This window comes from Nelumbo nucifera, chromosome 1, assembly GCF_055504915.1.
Source record: "Nelumbo nucifera cultivar China Antique chromosome 1, China Antique-T2T, whole genome shotgun sequence".
In the NCBI taxonomy this organism is placed as follows: domain Eukaryota; kingdom Viridiplantae; phylum Streptophyta; class Magnoliopsida; order Proteales; family Nelumbonaceae; genus Nelumbo; species Nelumbo nucifera.
In genome coordinates this window covers 67,114,258-67,137,744 of record NC_142649.1, presented here as the reverse complement: position 1 = coordinate 67,137,744, position 23,487 = coordinate 67,114,258, and the positions used below count along the sequence as shown (strand labels likewise).

General features: G+C 38.8%; 2 protein-coding genes and 1 non-coding gene across 4 annotated transcripts; 1 reads left to right on the top strand and 2 right to left on the bottom strand.

The window, feature by feature from the left end:
• Nucleotides 1-997: 997 nt before the first annotated feature.
• LOC104594154 (serine/threonine-protein phosphatase PP-X isozyme 2) lies at nucleotides 998-14,663 on the bottom strand. Of its 2 annotated transcripts, XM_010254327.3 has the most exons (8): nucleotides 14,358-14,662; nucleotides 3,590-3,742; nucleotides 2,868-2,930; nucleotides 2,696-2,781; nucleotides 2,324-2,399; nucleotides 1,956-2,224; nucleotides 1,798-1,876; nucleotides 998-1,449 (listed from the first exon to the last, which is right to left on the bottom strand). In XM_010254327.3, the coding sequence occupies exons 1-8, from the start codon at nucleotides 14,496-14,498 to the stop codon at nucleotides 1,399-1,401; spliced, it is 918 nt and encodes a 305-aa protein (XP_010252629.1). In that variant the 5' UTR covers nucleotides 14,499-14,662; the 3' UTR covers nucleotides 998-1,398. The 2 variants fall into 2 exon arrangements, with proteins under 2 accessions (XP_010252629.1, XP_010252630.1); XM_010254328.3 differs by lacking the exon at nucleotides 3,590-3,742 and having other exon boundaries at nucleotides 14,358-14,663.
• A 2,455-nt stretch (nucleotides 14,664-17,118) lies between these two features.
• LOC104594412 (uncharacterized) lies at nucleotides 17,119-18,105 on the top strand. The gene is made up of 2 exons (XM_010254698.1): nucleotides 17,119-17,451; nucleotides 17,533-18,105. Exons 1-2 carry the CDS (start codon nucleotides 17,119-17,121, stop codon nucleotides 18,103-18,105), a joined length of 906 nt encoding a protein of 301 aa, XP_010253000.1.
• Nucleotides 17,497-17,603, bottom strand: LOC148803369 (small nucleolar RNA R71). Its single transcript, XR_016081632.1, has one exon. It is a non-coding gene; the product is annotated as a small nucleolar RNA R71 (small nucleolar RNA).
• Nucleotides 18,106-23,487: the final 5,382 nt, after the last annotated feature.

The window sequence follows — 23,487 nt, the reverse complement described above, 5'->3', positions numbered from 1 at the left end:
ACTTTTGCCATAGGATTGGCATTAGAAAATCATTAACAGAAGTACAGAACATATGGGTCACCTAAGTAGCTTTCCTAATTGATCAGTTTAGGAGTTAAATAAGATGGAGTTCAGTACCAAATGGGTTACTCCTTTCTTTCTTTTGTAGTCTATCTATTTCTATTTCCATCTATATCGGTAATAAAGGTGGAAAATATATCAGTAGAACAAAGTAGGACAACCAAAAAAGCAAAGTCATCATCTATGACCCAAAATAGTGAATACCAAACAAACAGGTGGGCCTTTGTCAGATTTTTCTGCTAGTTATCAAATTCAAACTTGACAGAGATTCACAGTTCACCGTTTCAACCGCAGTTGAATGAAGAATTACAAAGAGCAAAAAATATAAGATTTCTCGGTATTCTTTATCATCCTTTAAATCTTTAAATAAAGGGAAAAATGAGAAACTGAATAGGCTAGTTGAAAACAATTTGACCAAAGGTTGAAATCTATGGTGCATGAACTGCACTGTGGAACGAGAAACTTGAATCAAATGATAGAGCAAGTCATAGTTGAATCTTTAAGTTGTTAAAGTCATAAAAAATAAGTAAACCTTGTGAAATGCAAAAATACATCATATAAAATGCAAACTAACAAAAAGTAAATGAATCATGTAATTGTCTTTTAACGTGATTGGTTTACTTCACCAAAACCGGCAGTTCCGAGGCAAATGGAAGGCTGTTGTACCTGGTTCATTGTTTGAACTTTGAATGGTTAAAGTTAAACTGGGCAGTCCAATCTAGTTCTCGAAACATTGGTAAACATAATTACCCACTAACTAGCGCCCAAGGCAGGTGGATTCTTATCCTTTTAATCAAATTTAAATCAAGACATTGCAGATCATTCCAAAAATAAATAGACTGCGGGTTGCTGACGTATCTGTAAAGGCCAACCCAGAGGTGATATTTCTGAAAGAATGCCCCGGGGAAAGAGTGGGGGGCATAAGGTGATGATTGAGTAAACAAAACTAATGTAAGCTCTTTCATTGCCAAATAGTATGTTTCTAACCCAATCCTTGCCTTGCATTTGCTCCCAAAGTTGGTAACAGAACTTCCTTTTCCATTTCCATATGAAACTGTTGATTCCTAGCTCTGAGCTGAGAGAGGCCAGGAATCCATATTAATGACACAGACATGTAATGAAACATATTTCTAATCTTACAGAAAATAATGACAAAAGAAAAAAATTAACCTAGTATACCAAACCGATCAAGAACCCAAAAGTATCAATCTTGTCGACCATATGAGAAGCTGATCTTTTACAGTGCCAGTCCATTGACTCTGGGAGGAGCTTTCGGTCATCACTGTAAATCTATTTGTCCACTAGATGATTGGAAGAGAAACCCCTTTAAGCAAGATCTCAAAGAAAGTAATCTGGTGCAGGTTTCTTGGAAGGAGCTCCTCTTGATTCCTGCATTGCATCCAAAATCATTCAGTGCCCTAAAACGAACCTGAAATAAGCAGAAATGAAGAGTGCAAAGCTGCATCAAGCTTCATGTCTCTTTAAGAATCAAGTTTAAAAATGCGAGTATCATGAACATTCAATCAGTAGGTCCATTTCGTGGATCAAGGATTACCACTGAAGTGATTGTTAGATAGCCTGTTTTGATAGAACCTACTGATTGAATGTCAACCTTTTTTTTCTAAATGTGAAGCATGGGAGCATAAGACCAGCAGACATGGAGGATCATGCAGCCACCATTTTTTACATCAAGTTATATGCATGAAAAGAAAAAGGAAAACAGTTATATGTACAAACATGTGGAGCTGCTTCAAACACCCGGAATTGCTTGTTCAAGTTCTCATCCAATTCAAGAATTGCAGCCACGTTACCACATCTAAACACATCCAAAAATGAGATTAAACCACCTAATCAAGGGAATGGTAGTACTAGGGAAGGCCTTGGACAGTAACTACCTGTAACAGTAGTTAGGAGCTGACCAGACTGTAACAATCTGGTTGTTGAACATCCATTTATATCCTTCCATTACCAATTGATGTGCACGGCATATGAAATCAATATTATTCGAGTGGTTGAAAGAAGTAACAACATTGCCACCAAATAGGTAACCAGCACCTCGGGGACTCAAACCCCAACCATCTACAATGTCTTCAGGATCTGACCACAAAAGATCACACATGGCACCATCATGGGGTACTTCTTGCTTCCGATCAATTGTTCTAATCTGTAAAAGGAGTCTACTTAGTATATCATGAATGAGTATCTAAAAAAAAATCTTACTATCATAAAGTGTAATTAGATACTGACATATATCCCATAGTACCTGGTCCAATGTGGATATAGCAGGAGAGAGACCACCATGGACGCTGAAAATCCTGTTCTCAATGAGGGCTGACAGACTGTAGAAAACCGTGAATTAACAAATTCAAAAACTAAGAACATATTAAGGCAGCATAACTGAGGCAAAAATTGATAATTGTAAATATACAACTTAAACCATCTGTTGATTTGGCTACACAGATGTATTTTCTTTTTTTTTTATGATCATTGAAAAGAATGTGATAGGAACATCAGGAGAGGTTTTTGGCCTGGAGTTTACCTCTACAGGTGCAATCCATGTCCCATGCACTTAATGCACCTTCTAACCTTCTATCACACAGGTAACTATACTACAAGTAAAGAAATGGGGACAAACCTTAAATAATCAAATATATCTGTACAATATCTCCAGACGTTCACAGAGCCATATTTACGTAGGCACTCATCATAAAATCCATACACCTGGTAACAGAGAATTAGCCAGTGAGTCTGCTAAGCAGAAGAGATGTTAGAACAAAGATCTCCATCAGAGGAGCTCAGATCGAAACCTGTGTAATCTGGCGACTCTCATGATTCCCTCTTATCAATGTTATTCGATCTGGGTATCTCACCTGCATGAAAGCACAAGGTTTTGGTTAAAAAATCAATAGAAGCAAAATAGTTGTGCCAAAATAGTTGTGCCTAAGGAATTGAACATCAAGAAACTTATAATTGAAGGGGATTCAGAGGTGGTGATAGGGTGGCTGACTAAAGATCAAAATGATTTATGGAAGTATAATAATGAGAAGAGGAAATTCAAATGGCTGGTGCGGGAAATGGAAGTTAAGACATGTTGGATTAAAAGATCAGCTAATTCCCTAGCTGACGGTTTAGCAAAACAAGGGGCAGAAAGGGATTCTTTGTTTTGGGCTAAGCTGTAACGTTAGTGTCTTTGTATCTTTGTATTTTCTTTTTTCATTTCTTGAAGTTCTTTGTGACTCTTGGAAGATAAGTGTGTTTGTCTTCCACTTGTAAATTTTCTACTGATGAATTAATGAAAGTGTTATTGATAAAAAAAATATATATATATATATATGCATACATATGCAACACTAATGATCTACTTATGGTGAAAAGTATCTAAAGGACCACTAGCAGATGACAAATTATAAACCTTTTAATTCAAAACCTTAACAAAAGTTATAGCAAATGAACATAAAAATAAAGCCCAGATAGAGGGGAGATATCTCTTTAAAATCCAATTTTGTAGAGAAAAAGGAAGAAACCTGACCTTCAGGGCTAATAAAAGCAGAAACGTTTCAACAGAATAAAATCCCCTATCGACAAAATCCCCCAAAAACAAGTAGTTTGTCTTCGGACAATCACCACCCACTTTGAATAGCTCCTTCATGTCATAAAATTGCCCATGGATGTCCCCACATATCTATAGAAAAGCACAGATGAATATGTTAAGATGGTTTATAATTGTACTCCTCAAGATTTAAAAAAAATAAAGCAATAGTATCTGTTTTAGGTCAAGAATGAAAACAGTTATCAAATGTTCTATGTTTATAATACCAACAAGAAGGGCAACCTTTATTGGTATATTAATAACAAAAAGTTTGAGTTAGTGGAATTATCAAGATACAAAAATATGATAAAAATGAAAAAAAAAACCCGTCCACATCCACATGGATATATACTGGTTCCTGGTCCCTCACCCTTTTTGCTCAGGACGTTCCCTGGTCATGTTGTACAGGTGGCAAATGCACAATACACTAGCTCTATATCCATCTTTAGCATATTAGCATCCCATCCAGGATATAGATCAGACAAAACTAAACCACTAATTTTACAACCAACTGATCTGTATACCTTCCCTGAACAGTTTTTCATCTAACTGTCTAAATGAGACAAACGTTATAGCAATCTAATGAAATTGGTTCTTGAGGTCAGAGATCTAGTGGGGACTCACTTAAAAAAGTACATTTACAAGGATATGGATATACCTCAACCAAAAAGGAGTCACTACCCAATGTCGTCCCAACTATAAGGGGTCTTGGAAGGGGTGGACTGGATACAAACCCAACCTTTGGCATTTTTTGTACAAAGTACATGCTTGTCACCCTCAAAAGAAATTGTTGCAATATTAACTAATTGATCAACTGGCCAGCTCCAATTATCTCTCAAGTTATGGGTTGGTTACCTCTAGTTCCACCTGATTCAAATTTCCTTTGATGATAAGTTCTAATAAAAATTTGAAAACTTCTCCTGTTGCGCTATTGTTGTAGTGGTTCTCCAAACAAAGCAGACAAATTTGACCTATTCGCTAGCCAACAAATGCTAATAGAATAACACTCCCAGAGTACTGATGTCTCAGATATTAAATGCTCTGCATGGGTCTGAAGTTTTGAAGGTAATAGCAGTAAATTTATCAGAACTTAAAGTCTATTTGGAATTCACACAATTACATCATATGGGGCCTTTTTCGTTATTAATGAACTAAGTAAAAGAAACTAAACATAAATCATATCAAAGTCCAAAAAGAATTCCCAGTTTCAACAATTAAAAGGAATCAGGAATCAGGATAAGCCTTCCCAACCAGAACCAGGAATATACCATCCAAAAAAAGTCTGGAAACTTCTTTTCCTTTTCCTTTTTTTTTTGGCTAAGTAGCCTACTTACACATTTTTTTGAAGAATAAAGATGAAATTTATTAAAAGAAAAAGAGAATACAAAAGGAAAGGTGATAAGAAAGCACCCGAGAGAAGAGATAGACACTTAAACGGCTTACATCCAGAAAAACCAGAATACAAACCCAATCAAAATAGAGAGACAAAAGCTCCAGATCTCTCTTTTATGACCTGATGAATTATATCTAAGCCCAAAATGTTGCTTGATAAGGAAAACAAGCTCATCATCAATGTTTTACTATCCTTTTTCTCACTAGAAACCTTTATGTCAATCACAGCAGAATTGGTTCACTAACACAATGCTTTCCTTTTCTTTTCTCTATCTTCTGTCTCATTGGAAATCTTAATGGCAACCGCAGCAGAATTAGATCCCATGATGCGGATGCCAAATGGCCAAGAGTTCACAATCAAGTAATGCCAAGTTTTATCTTAGAGAATCTACAGAAGGTTCCTTTGGAATCTTAGGCTTCAAACTAGTGACTAGTGACTTGAAAACTATTGACTCATGCATGGAAAAGATGTTGGAGACAGAAAGGCACTTGCTGTTTTAACCAAAAGCAATTAACAAAATAGTAAATTAATATGACACCCTTTTCTTCATTTATTTTATGGTTGGTTATCCCACTTTTCTGTCATTTTTGAATTACATAAACGATCAATTATAGTGCCTCTCTACAATATATTAGGATAAAGCTTAATACAGTGAAACAGTCCAAGTGATAGATAATAATTTTGAAATGTCAGAGGCAGCATGTAATGATTTATCATTGAATTGATACACACATGCATATGCAAAGATTACATCCCTTCACACACATCACAACAACAATTTAAGTCATTTACCCATTTATGTGTCTGAGCAGCATCCATTCCTCCAATAGTAAAACTAGTCATGGTGAAATTAACAGTATAACCAGTATCATCACAAACAATTACAGCCTAATCTATGAAGATAATTTTTTTAATTGATAACAAAATGTTTATTGGAAGTGCCTATCAAAAAAAGTTCATTGGAGGAAAAGATAATAGGAAAATGACTGCTTAGGAGAGAGCCACACCCATAACTAAGAATCTAAGACATGGAAATGGGCATGATCAAACCCTGGTCATAAAGTGCCCAGATAGTCAAGCATGCTCCAACTAACCCTCCAATGAACTTTTTTCTGATAATTTTTTTTTCAGTGAATTTGGGCCATACATTTGATAACAAAAATTGTTTTATTGATTTTTCTTCTCTTTTTCGTTTTTGAGAAATATCATACTTATATTTATTGAGCATAGCAACATCCATGTACATAAATGCCCCATAAAATTGGGATATAGAAACAACAAAAGACAGCATTCTATCAGAAGGTTTTGTGAACCAGTGATCAAAATCAAAACAGAGGAATAGGATTGCTTTAGTATTTCTTCAAAGAGATAAAGCAGAAACTGGGTCAAATTTGGAAAGCAAACACGATTTGATATTTAGCAAAGAAAAAAAACCTAACATTTGAAAATGCAGTGAACAAAAGCAACCTTTTACAAACATGCTACTGTTCAGCCAAAGCAAATCCCAGCATTACCATAATTAGAGAGTGTAGGTTCTTCCTAGAATCTGAGTGAATTATTATAACATTCTAAATTGGTTGCTAATGTGTAGTAGGTTTAGAACTAATGGTATCGATATAAAGGGTTTCTGTTCTAGATCTACAGCCACATCCACACACTCTTGCAAAATATAATTATAGACATCCTTGAAATACAATATTACTTGCCCTACTCAGTGCTCATTGGAAACCAGAAATTATATCCCTAGCCCTTTTTGGGTCAGAATCCTCTCCCCTTATATAAGAAGGAAAATTATATGGAATTTTTGTTAGAAAGGCCAGTCTTTAGACCACTTGGGACTTAGGAGGAGAGGAATGCCAGAGCCTTCTCAAAGATGGAGCAGCCTCACAATTTTTTGAATAATTTCATCACCAGTAGAGTGGTAAATTGGTTATGCATTGGAGAAGACTGTATTGGTTTATTTTGGCCCTACTGAGTCTGGACTTGGTTTCTATTGAGGCGAAGGTCTTGCTTCAGGGTCTCAGGCCGATGGCTTTTATTGGATTAGAGCATCTGGAGGTGGAGAATGACTCAAACTGTTATTAGCTGATTCCGAAGCAGTAATTAAGGGCCTTGAATTATTGACCACCATATTAGAGAGGGAAAGAGAGGGAAATGCCATGACATCCAGGGTAAACAAATTGTTCAAATAGATCGAGAGCAACCAACCCCTTTCCTAATGAGATGCCTAGGGAGGTTTGGGGAGATGAGTTGTATCAGGAGACATACCTTATCAAGTTGACCAATTAGTCACTTGACCAGACCAACTAATCAGTTGATAATCACGACGCAATCACCTAGAATGACGAAGTATCAATTAAGGTTGACTAGTTGATTAACAACCAGTCATCCTAGTGAACTACAAATTCATTTTTTAAGTTTTGTTTGTTTGTCTGTTTGTATCTCTAATTATTTAAAATGAACCGAATATTGTTGTAGTTTGTTATTAAATTATTGCCCTAAATATTTGTGATTCATAGTAATCAAGGCGTTGCCTAGGTGACTAGGTGCCCTTGGCTGGGCACCTCGCCCAAACACCTTGAGTTATAGCAACTAGGCACCCACCTAAGTGACAAAAATGACAAGGCAGGCGCCTTATTATAATATCATTTATATTGCTGCATCTCATTAATATGTGTTTTAATACATTTTATTATACACTATTTATATCATTTATACTTTGTTTTAATGTTTTATTATTGAAATTTAAAAGATCTAAGGGTTTTGAGGAGAGAACAAGAAAGAATGAATGAATAGAAGTATAGAGAGGTTTCTTTTTTTCTACTCTCTAAAAGGCAGCCCAGTGCACAAGGCTCCTGACAATGCAGGGTCTGGGGAGGGACAGATGTACGCAGCCTTAACCCTGAACATACCTAGAGACTGTTTCCAAGATTTGCTTGGTCACCTAGGTCAGAATGGAGCAATCCAACCATTGTGCCAAGGCCCACCCTCTTTCTATTCTCTCTCCCTCTCATCATTTAAATAAAATAGCAACTCCATGTTTTTTTTTTCTATTTTACTTTCCATCTTGAAGTTTTATTTTATAAAGTTAATAACCTTCTTTAGTTGCTAATTGCTCTATTAAATACTTATTATAGTAGTATTTGTAGAGATGTAGAACAATAATGTGGTCCCCACTGCTGCATGCCTATTTATATTGCTGTTAGTATGTTAGCTGGATTAGTTGGTAGTTATTTTCTGTTATTTATAGCTTATGTAAGTTTTTGTAAAAGGTAAGGTACTTTATTTAATCAAAGAACAATACAATAGAGCCTAGGCCTTTAGAGGCTACCTAGGACCACCTCAGATTACAATCTCATCCAAGACTGAGAACTAAACAACAACCGCATATTCTGATTTTTAAAATCCTCCGTCGCCGACACCCAAGACAATAACTTGCCCACAGCTTTCTGCACCATTTCCTTCGGAGTTTTAGATTTACCTTGGAAAATTCTGTTGTTTCTTTCAGTCCAAATAGTCCAAAGAACAGCTGCCGGAATAGTGTTCCAAACCAAGTTTCCTTTCTTGCTGAGGCCCTCAATTTTCCAACAGTACAACAGTTCCTTCACTGAATTTGGCATTACCCAACTGACTTCCGAGGCTTTAAGGAAATGCCCCCAGAGATAAGCTGAAACTGGGCAATGAATAGACAGGTGTTCAATAGATTCTGCTGAACCACCACACAATCCACATGAAATATCCAGAATCTGAATGCCATGTCTCATCGGATTCACTCTGGTCAGACACTTGTCTAAAACCATTGTCCAAATCAGAAAATTTTTTCAAATTTGCCTAGCCAGAAAGTTCACTTGACCTGAACTGACCAAATTAAGGAACATGGACTTGACAATGAAAAAACCATCAGCTTCCCATTTCCAACTCCATGCATCCTTCGTATTTAAATCAATCCTCTGATTTGAAGTAAATCCAACAGAGTCGAATACTCTTCAACCTCCCAATCAAAGAGATTCCTACAAAGCGGATTCCAAATAATAGAATTACCTGAAACATTAAAGTTCTCAGCAACAGAGGAATCCTGATTAACAGAAATTTGATACAAGAGAGGGAAGGCTTCTTTCAAGCACACTTCTGAGCACCAAGAATCTTTCCAAAATTTAATTCTTTCCCCATTTCCCAACTTAAATTCAATTCCTTCCTCAAATAAAGGAAAGACCTTCAAAATACCTGCCCATATGGAACTTATCCCTCTTGTAGAAGGGCACTTGGATCTCCAATCACCCCAATCTACCCCATATTTTTCCACAATAAGATTTCTCCACCATGCATTTCTTTCACTAGCAAACCTCCATAGCCATTTTCTAAGAAGGGCAGAATTGAACTTCTTCAATTTTTTTATTCCCAGCCCACCAACTTCCTTAGGAAGACACACTTGTTCCCAATTTACAATGTGGATCTTCTTTTCCTCCTCCCAACCCCTCCATAAGAAGTTCCTCTGGATTTGCTCCAATCTATTTGCAATTTTGATTGGAATAGGGAAAAGGGAAAGGAAATAAGTAGGAAGATTAGAGAGAGTGCTCTTAATCAATGTTACTCTACCCCCCAAAAGAAAGATATTTAGCTTTCCAAAATGCCAGTTTCCTCTCCATTCCCTCAATAACTGGAACCCAAGTCTCAGAGGAAGTACACTTTGCCCCAAGAGGTAGCCCCAAATACTTGACCGGGAGATGAGCAATCTAACAAGCCATCACATCTACACAATCTTCTAAGTTTGTAACATGACCCATGGAATGATCTGAAACTTACTCAAGTTGACCTTGAGACCAGACACCACCTCAAACCAACTCAGAATTCCAAGCACCACCTCCAATTGACTTGGGGAAGCATCAACAAAACATAAGGTATCGTCTGCAAATTGAAGGATATTAATTTTTTCCTTTCCTGGCGAGATTGCAAAGCCATCCCAAAGCCCGTTCCCTGCAGCCTTCTTGCTAAAAAGAGTTAGAATTTCCATGATGCAAATGAAAAGCAAGGGAGAAAGAGGGTCTCCTTGCCTCAAACCCCTAGAGCTACTGAAAAACCCCGTCGATTGCCCATTAATTAGGATAGAAAACTTTGGGGTCTTAACACAAACTCTGATCCAGTTTCTCCATTCCTGCCCAAAATTCATTTTCTCCAACACCAAGTCCAAACATTGCCAGTTAACATGGTCATAAGCTTTTTCAATATCAAGTTTACAAATGACACCCGGGGTCCCCTCTCTTCTTCTAGTGTTACAAATGACCCACACTCTTCTCTGAATCTTTTCTCCTCTTCGTGTTCTCTCTTCTTCTTCCCCTCTTCTTTTCTTTTTCTTCTTTTCTTCTTCTTCTTTTATTCTCTACATTATTTCTTGTTTAATTCAGATCTAAACTAAGACTTATTGTAGTCTTACTAGACAACTTGGTATCAAAGCCAACCTAGGGCTTCTCATGTGAGACTAATCAGGCTAACTGCAATGAGAACTTCCTAGGGTTGGAAGTTTTAGCAAAAAAAAAAAAAGTCAATTGGCTGGTTCTTGGAGATTGCTGGTAGAGTGCAGCAGGTGTCCAAGGGATTGTAGAGCCTTGGAAGGTGTCTGGTGATCAGGAAGAGTCAAAGGAAAGAAAGAAAATTCAAGATTAGGGTTCAGACTGTGGACTGGAGGTGGCGACCAGACTTTTCTGGGTAGGTTTCAATTTGTTTTTGAGATCGACTTCAATCAGAATTTAATTTGAGTAATCTGGAAGGAGTGGCTGGAAGTTTTCTATTTTCTCTGAATTTTTTTAGGGTTTTTTTATTGACCTACAACCAGTTCTCAAATTTAAACCCTAAATTTATGACTGTTATCAGTTTCTGGGTAACATTTAGACCTGTCTCAGTACTTCAGATTGACTGATATTAGTTTCTGGGAGATTATTAGGCCTGTTCCAATATTTCTGGGTGATTGATAGACCTATTTCAACCTTCTAAGTCAGTTAGCAATTTCTGGGTGTAATTAATCTGTTTCGGCATTAAAGGGGTTTCCTTTTGATAAATTTCTTGAAAGAGATGGCAGGAATGGGGTTTAAAAATCAAGGGGAAAGTGTTTTGGGGGTTGGTGGTATTGGAAACATAACTGAAAACACGTTTCAGATTACCACTGTCAAATTTGACGGACCAAATTACTTGGAATGGGCTCAATCAGCCATGATGGTTATTGGGGGTAGAGGAAAATTGAGCTATGTGATGGGGGATGTAAAGGAACCAACCAAGGAAGACCCAACATATGCCAAATGGGTTCAAGAGAACTATTTGGTTATGACTTGGCTGTGCAACTCCATGCAGCCTCACATCAACCGAAATTATTTGTGGGCAAAAACTGTTAAGGAGATTTGGGATATTATGAAAGAAACTTACTCCCAACCACTTAATGTTGCTAGGGCTTATGAGCTGAAATGTGAAGTAAACAACCTTAAGCAAGGAGAAAAACCAATCTCAGTTTACTTCTCCACTTTGAAATCTTTGTGGCATGAAATTGATCACCTAGAGACGATTGAGTGGGAAAGTTAGAGGGATGCACAAACCTACAAAAAACAGGTTGAGACCAATAGGCTTTTTGAATTCCTAGCTGATCTAAATTCAAAATATAATATTGTGAGGCAACAACTCCTTACCAGAGAAAGTGTGACCTTGTCTCAAGCCTATTCTTTAGTGCACAGTGAGGAAAGAAGGAGGAAAGTTATGTTGCAATATCAACCTATGGAATTAGCCTTAGCAGCAGTGAAACCAAAGTTTGGAGGTGACAAGGAGAGGAATATGGAGGATAAGAGGGAGTTAGTGTGTGAACATTGCAAGAAACCGAAACATACCAAAGACACCTGTTGGAAGTTATATCCACATCTAATCCCAACAAAGCTTAGAAATAAAAAGGGGAATGCCAATGTGGTTATCACTACTGATGGTGCACCTTCATTTAGCACAAGAGCCACATCCCTAGACACTTTGGTTGCTGTCCGAGCTGCTCCGACTCAGTTGGAAAGTGAAGTTGGCACTTCAGTATCCTCATCTCAACCACCAGTTACAACATCTGCTACTCCCACTTCAGCTTTTTCTCATTCAAGTACAAGGGCTTCAACATATCATGCCATAGCCCTAGGTAACAATGAACCTTGTTGGGTTATAGGTTCAAGTGCATCTGACCACATGACTGGCATGTCCTCACTGTTTACTACTTATTGCTTATCTATTTGTCTAATGCCATCTCTTTGTCTTCAGTTTTGTATGTTCCTAAACTTAGTACTAACCTGCTTTCAGTTAGTAGCATCACTATAAGGCAAAACTGTTCAATGACTTTCTTTCTTGATCAATGCATTTTTCAAGATTTGGAGATGAGGAAGGTGATTGGGATTGGCCATGAAACAAATGGAATCTACCTGCTTGGAGGGAATTCACAAGGGGAAGATAGAGAAGTTGGGAGGTCTTTTGTTTCTCAGTCTATGAATTAGGTTATGCTTTGGCATAATCAATTAGGTCATTTGCCGTTTAGGTCTTTGAAGAGTTTGCTTGAGTCAGTCCAGATATCTAGTTTGAAATGTGAAAGTTGTGAACTTGCAAAGCATTGTAGAACAACCTATTCTTTGAGCAATAAAAGAAGCAGCATTCCTTTTGAAATTGTGCATACTGATGTTTGGGGACCATATCACATCACTGCTATGGGGGGATACAGATATTTCTTGTTGTTTGTTGATGACTATACTCACTATTCATGGGTTTATCTTATGCGTTCTTGAGAAGAGGTTCCTATCTTGACTCGAATCTTCCATTAAATGGCTTCGACCCAGTTTGGGGTCAAAATCAAAATTTTCAGATCCAACAATGCTAAAGAATATTTTGCAAAACCATTGGCTTCATATTTCCTTCGAGATGAAGTGATTCTACATGTCAAATAAGTATCCTTCCAATGTTTTCTTGTTACTATTTTCAATTCATCCACATTGACTAGTATGATGTGGAGATAAATAGGGCTCAATGTGATAGAACTTATTGGCAATTATGTAGGTGGCAGTTGTTAAGATCAGATAACGTTCATATTGGGGTATCTTAGTTGGAAGACACCCCAACTACGACCTTCACTGAACTTAAGATGCATTGCAATTAATCAACATGAACCCATAAAATGTATGGGGTTAGGAGAAGTTTCTATTGGTGATGAAATGATTGGATGAGATCAAGTATGGGTCTATCTGGAAATTGCCTAGTCCAAATCCAACCAAACTTAGTGAAGGATTGAATTATCATTTATCTAATGAAAAACATAAAAGCCAAGTGGACTGGAAGGTTAATTATCAAAAAGAAAAAGTGGACTGGAAGGTCATGTAAAATATTCTAGTCCTAATAAAACGCCTTGGCAAACATCTAGACACATTCTCGCCTGATTCTCTACTCCCCTTTTCACCGACATATCATCTTAGGCAATGCGAACCCACCTTTCAGAACCCTATCCTTAAAATCCTCTTACACTTCCTATCAAGGCCAACTAGGCCAATAAATTAATTCAATTAACATAAATTTTCATAACTTCTAGAGTATCTGTAACCACAATAACAATCTAAGATAAGGAGTTCTTAGCTCTGAGATGGAATATAGGAGGCATGCTAGCGGTAGCTAGGTGGAAAAACAAGGGGTTAGAGCGCCAGTGGTGGCATGATACAAGCTTAATAAAGGCACATTCAAATGGAGTCTCAAATGTTTTGACTCCTGCCATAAATCATTTACAGATAACTATACAGGGGCACCACATGTTAAGGAAACAATGTTACAGTTATTACTTTTGTGTAACAGGCAATTAGATGCAGAAAACCCATTGAGGAAAACTAGCGTCTAAGCTCGTCCTATATTGGGTTTAACAATGAAAGTTAGACGCTGAAAAGGCTTCCTTTCAAGGCACTCGGCTTTCGTTTACAGATAGAACTCGTATTGGATGATCGCAAACGAGTTAGAGAGAGCTCTTTCAAAATGTGAGTTTTTAAATATAAACCTCTCACAAACATCGAAATCCCAAGATAATCCAGCCTCTCGAAGCATCGCCTCCAACAGTAAAATCCCAAACCAAATCAAACCCAAATAAGATAATTTGAGAACTATTCCATATTCCTCAAAAAAAACACCTACTCGAAAATAAATGAAAAGGAGGACAAAAAAAAGCATAAAATAAACCCATAGTATATGAGGGAAAAGGAATCAAACAGAACCAAAGCAACAAGGGTTAAAATAAAATAGGAGATGGAGCTGTATTGAAATGGGGTTTTCATGGCTTACGGTTACTGGGGCGTCGACCCGTTGAACATTACTCTCCTCAACGAGGATTTCCATAGCTTTAAGGCAGAGAGCCTTCACCTCGGACTCCTTGAGAGGCTCGCATTTCTTCAGTTGCTCTATTTGCCTGTCCAGGTCCGACATCTCTCTCTCTCCCTCTCTCTCTCTCTCTCTTTCTCTCTCTGCAATAAAACTAAACCAACCGATCTGAAGTGTGAAGTCCCCTTCACTGCATCGAAAGCTCCTCCACTTCCCTCAGCTATGAAACTGGAGCACTTTCTCTAGTGGACTCTGTTTTTTAGTTTTGTTTTTCGGGTTTTCGTTGTTGGTTTTCTTTTTCTGAGTCCGACAGTAGCACGAGCGAGGCACGTGAGGCATGGTCAGCGAGAATGAATTAAGGACTCTTCAGTCTTCATGGGTTTGAACTTTGAAGGCCCAAAACATTGCTTGATTGATAGCTTTGGACCCATCCAAGGTTCGCATGAGAGTTTTGGTAAAATATCTAGAAAGCCCAAATTGGCTTTCAGTTGGTCATCAGCTTCTTTGAATAGCTTATCCAAAGCACTTCAAAACGATTCTAGATCTGAGCTCTATAATAGGATGAGATGTTCCTTGTAGAGCATTGGGAACACTACCATCGTGCATTGGGAACATCTTCTCGTGCATAATAACATATAAAAGGATGAGATGTTCCTTATGTGTGACTGTGATGTTATGTAGGTAGGTGTGGATAGAATTGTCTTGGGTATGAAATCTTTAGCTCAGTATTTCCAAATGAAAAATAAGAGAGAAATAAAAAATTTAGAAAATGTTTTTAAGAAATTTCATAGGGGCCTTTATAGTTCAATCCACCTCAGAAATCTGACCCCTACCATATAGGTCAGATGAATCCTGTCCGTGGATTGATGCCAAATTCATGGACAGTATGCAGTTTATAGGGGGGCTACTAGTAGACTAGGAGGGGGCTGCAATTTCAAATTTCTAGGTGGATTGCAGTCCACTTATCTCAATTTTATATCCACTCACGAACAAAACGTTAGTAGATATAAAATTTTATAGTTGAATGGCACATGTACACACGTAAGAAGAGAAGAGATCGTCTCCTTTTAAAGGATCAACCACCATGGAAATGTGAACAACTTATCAGGGAGTGTGGGCAATTGAAGACAGGAAACAAACTTTCACGTAGCATACTTCCACGTTTAGAGAGAAAGAAACCAAGCTGCTGACTGGTAATTGATGTGCGCGCATGCTATACATCATTTTTATTGTTGTATACATGGTTTTAATGATGATCTACAATGGTTTTTACCCTATTTGAACAGAATTTCAGGAAACTAGGAGTTTGGGGCAATCTAGGGTGAAGAGAGCATATTTCAGCCCATCAAGAAGAAAAGCCCAGCCGAAACCCCATGGGAAGCACTGAAGCCACCAAGGAGAGAGGCCCAACTTCAACCCAGCCGAAACCTTATGGGAGAACAACAGTTCGGCCCATCAAGGAGAACAACCCAACAACAGTTCGGCCCACCAAGAACAACAGCCCAATTCGCAGCCCTAGAGAAGGGAGAAAAGGCGGCTGACTTTTAGAAGAGAAAAGGCTGAGAACACAAGAGTATAAAAAGAAAAGAAAAAGAGAGAATGAGGGTTCGGACCCTTGGAGTCAAAATAGAAGAAGAAGGAACTGCTAGAGAGGGAGAAGGCTGTTGAATGCGAACCGAAGAGAAGATCGAAGACTGATGCAAAATTCTTAGGTCGTCTTCTTCTTTGATTCTGCAATTTGGTAACCTAGATTCGATTAGGGTTTCTTGATGTTTCTTTATTGAATATTTCTTCTTTCTTTCTTTTTATGCGAACCATGATGAATTTTAATTCTGATTTGTAATTAATTTTAAGCAGATCCGATTGATTATGATTTATTATTGGGATTCTTGATTAAGGTTTTCGATTTATAGAATAATCTTGTCTGAATTGTTCTTGTATCTTGGATTACTTGAATTGCTTGAGAAAGAGTTTAGGTAATCAGATCATCTAATCAAGAAAACGGATTGAATGCATATTAGAGATGATTTGCATGGTTCGGTTGGCAATCATTCATACCTGAATTGATGACCTGCGAGTTCTTTGTTCTTAATGTATCTAAGGTGATTAAATTTCTGATAGAGATATAGGAATTGTCGCCTATAGATAGGGGTGGGCTGCGCTCGAGAGAGGCTGCTCATAAAATTAGGGTTTCGCCAACCCAAGACTGAATTCACTTCGATTGGACAACTTAACGATTTAATTGCTAAACCGGTTCTGTTAGTTCTTGCATGCAGTAATTCTTCTTATTATTAAAGGTGGTCTGATCCAAATTGCTTAGGGTAGTTTGCTAATTAGGAGTTAGGTTTTTTCTTTGTTTAATATTTTGGTTTATTAGATAACATACGGCTGATTCAGTACTAGTAGTTGTTGGATCAATCCTCGTGGGAGCGATACTCTATTCATCATTATATTACTTGATTGGCTAGTGCACCTGCTAGTGTAATCTATATGCATCAAGTTTTTGGCACCATTACCGGGGATTTATTACAGCAATATTAGGAACCATCTATCATTGTTAATATGATTTTGTACATTATGTTTATGATATCTGTGTATTAGCATTTTTATGACTTTGACTTGTACAGTTTATTACACGCAGAAGTGAAAAGGAGAGCATCACCTATGATCCCGAGATTGAAAGAACTCTTTGTCGCCGCCTTAGAGCTTCTAAGCAAGTGAGGAGATGGCCGAACCAAGGACCATGATGGATTATGCCAAACCAACCCTCACCGGGGCTGCCTCGAGCATTGTGAGACCAGCAATAACTGCTAATAACTTCGAAATCAAACCAGGAATAATTCAGATGATACAAAATACTGTTCAGTTCTGCGGCTTGGCTCATGAAGATCCGAACACTCACATCGCCAATTTCTTGGAAATATGTGACACATTCAAGCACAATGGGATTAGTGATGATGCAATGCGGCTTAGATTGTTTCCGTTCTCATTGAAAGACAAAGCCAAAACTTGGCTGAACTCTTTACCTGCTGGATTGATAGCAACTTGGGATGAAATGGCCAGCCGCTTCCTGTCCAAATATTTTCCTCCGTCCAAGACAACAAAGATGAGGAATGATATCACCACCTTTTATTAGTAGGACGGAGAGTCATTGTATGAATCATGGGAGCGTTACAAGGAGTTATTGAGGAAAGTCCCTCATCATGAACTTCCCGTATGGCTGCATGTTCAGACATTTTATAATGGGTTGACTGAAGCCAATAAGACTATTATGGACGCTGCAGTTGGGGAATCCATTAATAACAAGACCCCTGAAATTGCCCATGCACTCATTGAGGAGATGGCTGCAAACAACTATCAATGGCATTCCAAGAGAGCCCAAGTTAGGAGACAGCCCGGACTTCACAATGTAGACACTTATATAGCACTATCTGCACAAATCGGTGCCCTTAGCAAGAAGATAGATGAAATGCAGATGGCAGCCATGCATGTTCAGACCGTAGCTTGTGAATGGTGTGGGGGAGGTCATATCAGCACTAAATGTCAAGTTGGAAATCAGTTCGTGCAGTCTCCCGAGCAGGTGGATTTTGTTGGTAATCTGCAAGGGCAGCAAGGCAATCAGTACCCTCGTGCATTTAATCCTGGATGGAGGAACCACCCGAATCAGTCTTGGCAAAATCAAAATGCGGTGAAACACTTTCCCCAAAATTAAAATTAGCCAGAAAAGAAATCTAATCTAGAGGAGCTGATGACCAAGTTCATAGCAAGTGCAGAAATGAGATTTCAAAACCAAGAAGCATCGATCAAGAACTTGGAGACTCAAGTGGGGCAGTTGGCACGGATGATATTTTCTAGAGCTCAAGGCGCTTTACCCAGTAACATCGTGGCAAATCCAAGAGAACAGGTGCAAGACATTACCTTGAGGAGTGGTAAGGAGCTGCAAGAGGTGGAGAAGAAGGCAAAGGAAGAAGGCAAGGTGGGTGCAACCCTAGAAACTGAAAAGGAGGAAGAGCAATCTGATTCAAAGAAGGAGAAAAGTCAACAGCCGCAAGTACCATTTCCGAATAGGCTAAAGCAACACAAATTGGAAAAGGAATTCGGTAAGTTTCTTGAAAATTTTAAGAGTTTATATATTAACATCCCTTTTGCTGATGATTTAGCCCATATGCCACACTACGCAAAGTCCTGAAGGAAATCTTGGCGAATAAAAGGAAACTGGGAGACGTGGCTACAGTTGCACTGAATGAAAAATGCTCGGCAATCCTCCTCAACAAGTTGCCTCAGAAACTAAAAGATCCAGGGAATTTTACTATTCCTTGCACTATAGGCAGTTTGAAAATTAATAAGGCATTGTGTGATTTAGGAGCTAGTATAAATTTGATGCCATATTCGGTTTTTAAGAAATTGGGGTTGGGTGAACCCCAACCCACTAGAGTTGCATTGCAGTTAGCTGATAGGTCCATAAAGCATCCTAGGGGAATCATAGAAGATGTACTTGTTAAAGTTGACAAATTCATTTTTCCTGCGGATTTCATAGTTTTAGACATACAGGAGGACGTTGATGTCCCTCTTATCCTAGGGCAACCTTTCCTAGCTACGGGGAAGACAATGATTGATGTCCAACAAGGGCAACTAAGCCTTAGGATTCAAGATGAGGTAGTAATTTTTAAAATGTCTGATGCTATGAAACATGCACCTTCTAGTGATGATTCTTGCTATATGATTGATGTCATTGATTATGATGTTGGTGATTGTTTTCAGGTTAACAGGTCGGCTGATCCCCTTGAGCTATGCATACAAGAGGGAAAAGCCATAGTGGGGAAAAATGAAGAGATTCAAAATATGGCAACATACTTGAATGCAAATTAGCAGTTTCAAGGGAAGGGGTTCATCAAGTTTGAGAGCTAGACAGACCTTCAATGCCAGAAAGCAAGCCTTCAACCGAAGAGCCACCTACCCTTGAGCTGAAGCAACTCCCACCGCACTTGGAGTATGCTTTCTTAGAAGCACCATAAGCCCTACCAGTGATCATATCAGCAGCCTTGACCCCTTTGCAGAAAGAAAAACTGTTGCGGGTGTTACGGGAACACAAGACAACTTTGGCTTGGAAGATAGCAGACATCAAGGGAATTAATCCGTCAGTTTGCACTCATAAAATTCTGATGGAAGACGGCAGCAAGCCCTCGGTTCAGCCCCAAAGACGCCTGGACCCGAACATGAAGGATATAGTGAAGGCAAAAGTTATCAAGCTGTTAGATGCTGATATCATTTATCCGATCTCCGACAGCTCATGGGTGAGCCCCGTGCAAGTAGTGTCGAAGAAAGGTGGCATGACCGTGGTACCGAATGCAAGGAATAAACTCATATCGACTAGGACCGTTACTAGTGGTGAGTGTGCATTGATTACAGAAAATTGAATAAAGCCACACGCAAGGATCATTTCCCTCTACCCTTCATCGATCAGATGCTAGAGAGGCTTACAGAAAATTGAATGAAGCCACACGCAAGGATCATTTCCCTCTACCCTTCATCGATCAGATGCTAGAGAGGCTGGCTGGACATGAGTACTATTGTTTCTTAGATGGGTATTCAGGATATAATCAGATTCTGATTTCACCGGAAGATCAGGAGAATACCACATTCACATGTCCTTACGGTACCTTTGCCTACAGGAGGATGCCATTCGGGTTATGTAATGCTCCAGCCACATTTCAGAGGTGCATGATGGCTATCTTTTCTAATATGGTTGAGAAGTTTATGGAGGTCTTCATGGACGATTTTTCGGTTTTTGGCTCTTCCTTCGATGCATGTTTAAATAACTTGGAGAAGGTGCTCAAGCGGTGCAAGGAAACACATCTAGTGCTGAACTGGGAGAAATGTCATTTCATGGTGCAAGAAGGCATTGTGCTTGGACATAAGGTTTCACAAAGAGGGATAGAGGTTGACAGAGCCAAGGTGGAGACAATTGAGAAGTTGCCACCACCAACACCCATCCAATCTGTGATAAGCTTCTTGGGACATGCCGGGTTCTACAGAAGATTCATCAAAGATTTCTCTAAGATAGCTAAGTCGTTGTCCAATTTACTTCAGAAAAATGTGCCCTTCGATTTCACAAAGGAATGCCTACAAGCGTTCAACATCCTGAAGGACAAGCTTATTAATGCCCCAATCATTATAGCACCAGATTGGACACTTCCTTTTGAATTGATGTGTGATGCGAGTGATTCAGCAGTGGGAGCTGTTCTAGGACAAAGGATGAATAAACACTTTCAGCTGATCTATTATGCTAGCAGGACCTTGAATGGAGCTCGACAGAATTACACCACAACGGAAAAGGAACTAATAGCGGTAATCTTTGCTTTTGATAAGTTTCGTTCATATCTGATTTTGTCCAAGGTTATTGTGTATACAGATCACTCGACATTAAGACACCTACTCGCAAAGAATGATGCAAAACAAGGCTGATAAGGTGGATTCTGCTGCTGCAAGAGTTTGATGTTGAGATCCATGACAAGAAGGGTACCGAGAACCTAGCTGCTGATCATCTTTCCCGGTTAGAGAATGTAGATTTGGAAGGGAAGATAACTAGCACCCTCCGAGATGAGTTTCCGAACGAGCAGCTCTATTCCATTTAGGTAGATATATCCCCTTGGTATGCTGATTTTGCAAATTATCTTGCTGGAAATATCCTTTCCCCTAACCTTTCATATCAGTAGAGGAAGAAATTCTTTTCTGATGTGAAACACTATTTGTGGGAGAACCCCTTTCTGTATAAACTTTGTGTAGATCAGATCGTACGGAGGTGTGTCCCTGAGGAGGAGATGGAGTCGGTGCACCAATACTGCCATGATCGGGAAGCGGGAGGCCACTTCGGAGCCAACCGCACTACAGCCAAGGTGTTGCAGTCAGGTTTCTATTGGCCAACCTTGTTCAAGGATGCTCACAGGTATGTGTCCGCATGTGACCAGTGCTAGAGGACAGGTAATATTTCTTGACAGAATGAAATGCCCCTTACTAATATCTTAATCTGTGAAATTTTTTATGTATGGGGTATAGATTTCATGGGACCCTTCTCAAATTCTTTTGGGAATAAATACATCCTAGTTGCTGTTGATTATGTGTCCAAATGGGTGGAAGCCATGGCTTTACCCACAAATGACTCTAGGAGAGTAGTTCATTTCCTCAAAAAGCTATTCACTCAATTTGGCACACCTCGCACCATAATTAATGATAGGGGAACTCATTGCTACAACACCCAATTTGAGCGGCTGATGCGAAAATATGGTGTTACACAAGTAGCAACCCCATATCTCCCTCAAACCAGTGGCCAAGTCGAATTTGCCAATAGGGAACTCAAAAGAATTTTGGAGAAGACGGTAGACTCTTCTAGAAAGGACTGGTCAGTCAAACTAGATGATGCATTATGGGCATATAGGACTGCATATAAAACACCCGTCGACATGTCCCCATATAGGTTAGTCTTTGGAAAATCATGTCATTTACCTGTTGAACTTGAGTATAAGGAATATTGGGCCCTGAAGTTATTAAATTTTGATTTGCAGGCAGCAGGAGCACAAAGACGAATGCAGCTGAATGAGATGGATGAATTCAGACTTGCAGCCTACGAGAATGCTAGGATCTACAAGGAGAGGACCAAACAATGGCATGATAAGAACTTGTTGAGGCGTGACTTTCAGGTGGGACAACAAGTGTTATTGTATAATTCATGCCTCCGGCTGTTCCCAGGCAAGTTGAAATCGAGGTGGTCTGAACCTTTCACCATATCCCAAGTTTTCCCCCATGGAGCTGTAGAGGTCACTCACCCGACACAAGACACATTTAAGGTCAATGGTCAACGCCTCAAGCCATATATAGTGGATGGAACACTGCCTACTCCATCCACTGTATACCTAGACGATCGTTGATCCTATTGGAAGGTCGAGCTTCAGACGGAAAACAAGTGCTTATTGGGAGACAACCCAATGTTGATAAGTAGTTTCTTTTCTTGTTAATTGTTCTTTTTTTGCTTTTCTTTTTTGGTATTATTCAGTTTTTTTTGTTTTGTAGATTGCTGCTCTCTCTTAGTGTTTATCATTCTCTCCTCCTAATTTCTCTTGATCTTAGCAGCTAGAGGGTCCAAACGAAGGAGCCATTTCCAAATTTCAGAATGCTCTTTAGCAAAGTTCTCTAAACCCCTTTTATTGCTTGATGATGCTCTTTAGGGAACTGCCCTCATTGCTGAATTCATCTTTACATTCTATCACTATGAACATTGAGGGCAATGTTCATGTTAAGTGTGGGGGAGGTCGTAGCTATGCACCTTAATCACCTCAATACATAATGCATTGATAGGCCGAATAAACTGAAATTCCCTCAAGATTATTGTTGGTTATAAGGTGAATTCCAAGAGAGAATACGATGAGTTGAAGGGAATCACTATAAGTGCTAGAATTTATTCTTGTGAATTAATCCAAATTTATCACAATGCATGAGGTTAAGGAAGTCGAATAGGACTTTCATCATGACCAACACTAACTCTACTCATGTATATAGGGCACCTGATTGAAATCTTAATGGACATTCGAGCTATTAGTGCACATCTGAACTATTAATGCATGAATTTCAACAATTGCAAAAGAAAAAAAAAGAAAAGAGAAAAGGACAAAGTCCAAATGATTCCGTTGTCATGAACTGAATAGTAAAACTAGCGGTTTATGATATGAGTTCAGTCCCAACTCCGCTATTCCAAGCTGAATAGTAAAACTAGAAACTTGGAATATGAGTATTGTTATCTGCATCCAGCCTGTGACTCGTGAAAGATGGAGCATAAAATGCACTCACATCAAAAAAAAAGAAAAAAAAGAATTCGGTGACGGCTAAGGTTCAAAGGGACACAATATGGTTGAACATTCAATTAGGTGCATTGACAGATTTGAGACCAAGCTCGAAGTGATGGTTAATAATGGTGGTTAAGGAGTTGCTATACATATTGAACGGAAGTGAGTGCTGGAGCATGAAGAATCTCATGTTCTTCCATTCCTTGGTATTATGTATGTGGTAAGAGTGGCCAGTCATGGGGATGAATCAGAGTGCT